This window comes from Pseudophryne corroboree, chromosome 9 (genome assembly GCF_028390025.1).
Source record: "Pseudophryne corroboree isolate aPseCor3 chromosome 9, aPseCor3.hap2, whole genome shotgun sequence".
Classification (NCBI taxonomy): domain Eukaryota; kingdom Metazoa; phylum Chordata; class Amphibia; order Anura; family Myobatrachidae; genus Pseudophryne; species Pseudophryne corroboree.
This window is the reverse complement of record NC_086452.1, coordinates 56,826,339-56,832,168: the sequence shown is the minus strand read 5'-3', so window position 1 is coordinate 56,832,168 and position 5,830 is coordinate 56,826,339. Positions and strand designations below refer to the sequence as shown.

The 5,830-nt window shown below is 41.9% G+C and overlaps 1 protein-coding gene across 1 annotated transcript; it reads right to left on the bottom strand.

Annotated features, from left to right (window-relative positions):
• Positions 1 to 4,110: 4,110 nt before the first annotated feature.
• Positions 4,111 to 5,297, bottom strand: LOC134956673 (putative nuclease HARBI1). Its single transcript, XM_063938688.1, has 2 exons — positions 4,553 to 5,297; positions 4,111 to 4,469 (listed from the first exon to the last, which is right to left on the bottom strand). Exons 1-2 carry the CDS (start codon positions 5,295 to 5,297, stop codon positions 4,255 to 4,257), a joined length of 960 nt encoding a protein of 319 aa, XP_063794758.1. The 3' UTR covers positions 4,111 to 4,254.
• Positions 5,298 to 5,830: the final 533 nt, after the last annotated feature.

Below are 5,830 nucleotides of genomic sequence, written 5' to 3'. Positions count from 1 at the left end.
GTAGTAAAATAGCGAACATCCGCCCCCCAACAGTGTTTTGCGATTTCGTACGCAGTATTACACAAGGTAGGCGTATGCCAAATTACAACGCATTATTGCGAATACAACGCATACACACAAACCTCATCGCAAAAATACGATGTCATCGTAGATTTACGCATTCCTCTTAAATATGCTAAGTTTTGTGCAAACAAACGCACAGCAATGGTTTTTTTAACCTAATTTAGATGACACCTTGCAATTCTAACTCAGCAAGCGTCCCTCAATTATAAATCCAATTAGTGTAATGATTGATTATGTGCATGACCAATTAAGTCTGCTAAGAATACCTTAAGAAAAGTTTGTAGGCATAATTGCTCATTACCATGTTTTTTTATAAAGAAGTGCAAGAGATGTATAAACTGTACCTGACAGAAATGTAGATAGCATAATTTGGTGTGTATGTGTAGTGTGTGAATGTATGTGTTTACTTGTTTTAAAATTAAAATAAGGTACCTAACCTAATTTGTATGTAATAAATTAGATTTAAACTCCTTTTTTTTTTTTTTTTTTTTAAAGCTAACCAATTTCTGCATTGCAATATGCTTTTAGATTGTTGCTTAAAAAACATCACAAGCGCATAACAGTAAATAATGATTGTTTATTTTGTAACAATTTTTTTGTTTATCATTTTTATAAACGTTTTTTTTTTTTTTATAAAACTTAAATTAAATTGGCCAAATGATTCACTTCCGCCAACATGGCCTCCAATTGTAATCTCAAATGGCCAACGATGCCTGCCAGCCTTGTGGGATCTCCAATGGCACCATCTGAAATGCAGAGTAAAAATGAATAATTATTAAAAAAAAAACATTTCCTATTACATCACAATTCCACAAAGCACACTTTCATATCAAATGATATACATCATGTATGTAGAAATGACTAAACAGTAGCATACCAACACACAAGCATACTCAGCAATGTTTGACATAGCTAAATTACAATATGTAAAAGTCTACCACACTATGATGTACATTTACTAAGATGGGCGTTCTATTGAGGGTGTGATGTTGTCCATAGCAACAAATCACATTCTACTTCTCTTCTCGAAGGTGGGAAATAACTGTAACTGTGTGTTTGTTTGTTTGCAAAGGTAAACATCCTATCTAGAATCACAACCACAAATTAGTACATGTAACCCCATACTCGACTTCATTCACATCTGTAGTGAAGCAGACTTGTTTTTTGTGCTGTTTTGACCTGCATCATCACACTGCATATCAACATCTTCAGAAGGACAACATATCCTAGCATGCCAACACTCCCTGAAAGCCTGCCTTACAAAAAAATTATGGACAATTCGTTTTTAATAAATAAAATAATCATTTTGTGAATGTAACTTGCAAAACACAAACAAATTAAATAAAAAAAAAATTATAAAAAAAAAACACTCAGGTCTAAATGTGTTGCAGATAATGTTTCACATACAAAGGTTGTTGTGCAGGCAAACCTGTCGACATAGTGATTTACAACCAGATGGACACACTGTACATATAATGTCCCGCACACAAATGAGAATGCATCATCCATACCATGATGAAGAAGACAAGCATTTAACCTAGACAAAAGATTATACACAGTACAACAATGCTTTTTTTATTTGTTCATTTTGTTTTTGTTTTTTAAAAATAAGGAATGTGTGCGAACTTACTATCCTCTGTCACTTCACAACCTCCCTCGAGTGGCTCTGGGGCCTCTGCTGCCCATTCTGAAGGCGTTGTTGGCTGGCTGGGGGATGGAGGCTGGATGGGTGCTAGGTGCTGGCTGGGGGATGTAGGCTGGAGGGGTGATGTTGGCTGGCTGGGGGATGTAGGCTGGAGGGGTGATGTTGGCTGGCTGGGGGATGGAGGCTGGAGGGGTGAGGTTGGCTGGATGGGGGATGGAGGCTGGATGGTGGAAGGAGGCAGGATGGGGGAAGGAGGGTCCCATAGTGTGACTGGATGTAAGGGGGAGGGACTTGCAGAGTGGGTTAAGGAATGATAGGGTGAGGGTGGTGGTGTTATTTTTACGGACACAGAGGGTGAGGGGGGCAGAGAGGGGAATTTAGAAAAAGTGTGGGTTTTGGCTGGAGAGGGGGTGTGGGCTGGAGAGGGGGATTGGGAAAGAGAGTGGGCTTGGGCTGGAGAGGGGGATTGGGCAGGAGAGGGGGAGGTGGCAGGAGAGGGGGAGTGGGCAGGAGAGGGTGAGGTGGCAGGAGAGGGGGATTGGGCAGGAGAGGGGGATTGGGCAGGAGAGGGGGAGGTGGCAGGAGAGGGGGATTGGGCAGGAGAGGGAGATTGGGCTGGAGAGGGTGAGGTGGCAGGAGAGGGGGATTGGGCAGGAGAGGGGAATTGGGCAGGAGAGGGGGAGGTGGCAGGAGAGGGGGATTGGGCAGGAGAGGGAGATTGGGCTGGAGAGGGTGAGGTGGCAGGAGAGGGGGATTGGGCAGGAGAGGGGGAGGTGGCTGGAGAGGGGGAGGTGGCAGGAGAGGGGGATTGGGCAGGAGAGGGGGATTGGGCAGGAGAGGGGGAGTGTGATCGGAAAGGGGATGGGGAATGTTGCTGGTGTGGACTACCTATAATGTGCTCGCCCTATAATGACATATGTTAAAATTAATAAAAAACAAGAAAAAAATAATCACAGTATATTTCTATTACTCTGTTCTGTACCATGTTAAAGAAACAGGGTTAACATGACTAAGTTATTTAAATATATTTCATGGTGATTTTGGCCTTATCAAACAAACAGATTCAAATTCAACTATATTAAATACCGTCTATCCATTTACAAATATATTTTCATTTTTAAATCTAAACAACATCCCCAGTGTCAAAATTGACCCACATTTGTTAATTTTTACTAAAACAATGAGCCGGAAATTTATTATACTTTTCGGCCTGTGTATTAATTATGGCCAACAACATACAGTCAGTACCATACCTCCCAACATGAGTCTCGCCAGGAGGGACAGAATGTTCTTCTCCGTCACTTCACTCTTAATGTATGATTTCCATTACTTGTGCATTGAAATCTGGAGAATAACTATTAAGTTACAAATACCTAAGCAGAGTTTTCGTTTCCTCTTGCAAAAGGTCATATTGGGAGTTATGCATCACTGCATAACCTACCTACACACACTCATGCAAATTTTCTATGTGCAAATTTTGGCACTCACACTTAACGATAGTATGCAAAGGTTATGCGTTAATCCCGTCTGTGCACGAAATGTTACTTACTGCGGACACGTAGGGTCCGGATCTGTTGGCGGAGCTCCGCCAGGAGGTCTGGCGTGCGCCTCCGCAGGTCGCTCCAGCGCCTCTCAAGCTGGATGATGGTCCTGCGACTGCGGAGGCGCCCCCGTAGTAAGCGGCGGACCTCCGCGTAGGCCTCGCGTTTTACCCTATTTGGGATAAAACGCCCTACGCGTCGGTCCATTACCGCCACCAGCACGCGGAGTTCCCGCCGTGTGAACGGGGCAGCACGCATCATGGCAATGGCGTTTTCCTTGTTTGGGCATATATTTATAGTGTGTGTTGGCATGTGATTGGTGTAAAATCTATGCTGTCATTGAAATAAACTTTATTGATGTTTGCAATGCTGTGAAGAGCAGAGTCAATGCTGGGAAGAGCAGAGTCATTATTTAGCTAGAGCGGAAATACGCAGTCGCGGAAGAGCAAGGAAAAAAAACTATTCTGACACAACACCCAATACATACACACTTTGTATAAAATTAATAAAAAACACAGTGTACTCACCACATTTGGTGTGAAAAATCAGCTGCACAGTCACAAAATGTTCAACATTTTGAAACATATGTTGGTGTTTTGTTCAAAGAAAACATAATTGTTTAAAAAAAAAAAAATTAGCAACGACACATTATTATATTCCCTGAAAAAACATTGTAAGCTTAACATTTTATAATTAAAAAAAAAAAAAAAACAGAATAATATATTCAAACACACCCTAACAATTACACAAAGACCTTACAAAAACAACCTAAATGACGTGCTCAAAATGACCATAAGCATACAGGGTTTTTTAGTAATTTTCAAAAGGATAACAAAATACACTATACCTGAAATATTCTTGGACAATGCTTGCCCTTACTTGGCTGCCCCTCCGGGAAACACTCCCACCACCAAATCTCCGCCCAACCCCTGGCTCCTCATCTGGCAATTCCTCTGTGTCAGGAAGCTCAACGCGACTCCTTACCGCGATGTTATGAAGTATAGCTCACAGGACCACTATTTTACTTGCCATCTCCGGCGAATACATGATATCGCCACCAGTGCGGTGGAGCACACGAAAACGTCCTTTAAGCACACCAATTGTGCGCTCCACCAGCTGTCTAGTGGCAGTAAGCGCGGAGTTAAATGCCGTCTGTGGTCCTGGCCTGGGATTACGGTAAGGAGTCATGAGCCAGGGGGTGCAAGGATATCCACGGTCTCCTGTTTGATGAGAACATTAAATTAGAATGTGAATATTATTTAGGTATTAAAAAATTAAGTACCAAATTAAAAAAATAACTCACCCAATAACCACATGTCTTGGCGTTGAGTTGATCTTAATCTCTGCCATATCCCTGATTGTCTAATAACATGTGCGTCATGGGAGCTCCCAGGGAACTTAGCATTCAGGGACAGGATCTGGAGGGATGGCCCACAAACAACCATTACATTCAGAGAATGAAACAGTTTCCTGTTTCTATAAATTTCTTCATTATGTCTTGGTGGGACAATAGCTACATGTGTGCCATCCACAACCCCAATAACATGTGGGAAGCGACTACCACCTTCCTCAAATTGCCGCTTCACCACATCTAGGGCACCAGCATCCAAAGGCATAGCAATAAATTGCTTAACACGCTTTAGGAAAGCCTGGCTGACACGCCGCAGGACCTTACTGAACTGGCCCTGCGACATGCCAACCAGGTCTCCAACCACATGCTGGAATGAGCCTGTGGCCACAAAATGTAACACAGCAAGGAATTGTGTCAATGGTGGTATTGCTGTAGGATACCGAATTGAAGACTCCAGATCACTCTCTATTATGGAGAGAGTGTCTAGGATTAGATGTGGTGGCAGCCTGTATCTACGCAAAACCACATCATCTGGCATCCCAAAAAGTATGACACGGGTGCGGAAAATTGGTGGCCTAGCACGCCTCCGTTGCCTTGGTTGATGAGGAGCCGGTTGTGGTTGGGGGGCTGGCGGTTGGGGTGGGAGTGCTTCCGTGGGTTGGGGTGGGAGGGCTTCTGCAGCCACAAAGACCGACATCACCAACTTAAAATAAAGATAATAATATTGAGAATAAGACAAATGCAAAAAAAAAATGTACAACCTTAAAACTAAATAAAAATTCAGGGTGTAAACTTACTGCAGGAGCATACGACATTGTTTCTGGATTCAATTACAGACCAATTTGAAATTGAGACAAAAAAGGAGAAACACAAATTAAAAAAGTGAAAAAAAAACATAGTTTAACCCCTAAAAAAAAAAAAAAAACCTACCAAACAGACACATAATAAGAGCTAAAAGAAAAAAAAATACACCTAAGTATAAATAATGAAAATTATGTTATAAATCTAAACTAGATTCCACACAAAATTTAGTCCTTTAGTAGCTATTACAGGCAATAACAGCACTACTTTGCAGAACAATCCTGGAAATAATAAGTGTATTTTTTCAAAATAGTGCTGACAAACATAATGAAAACACTTTGAACACACACATACTCCACAACACACAGGCCTAGGGGACTTACTTGCTCGTCAAAATAAGACACTCAATTAGTGTCACAAGCTGTGTCC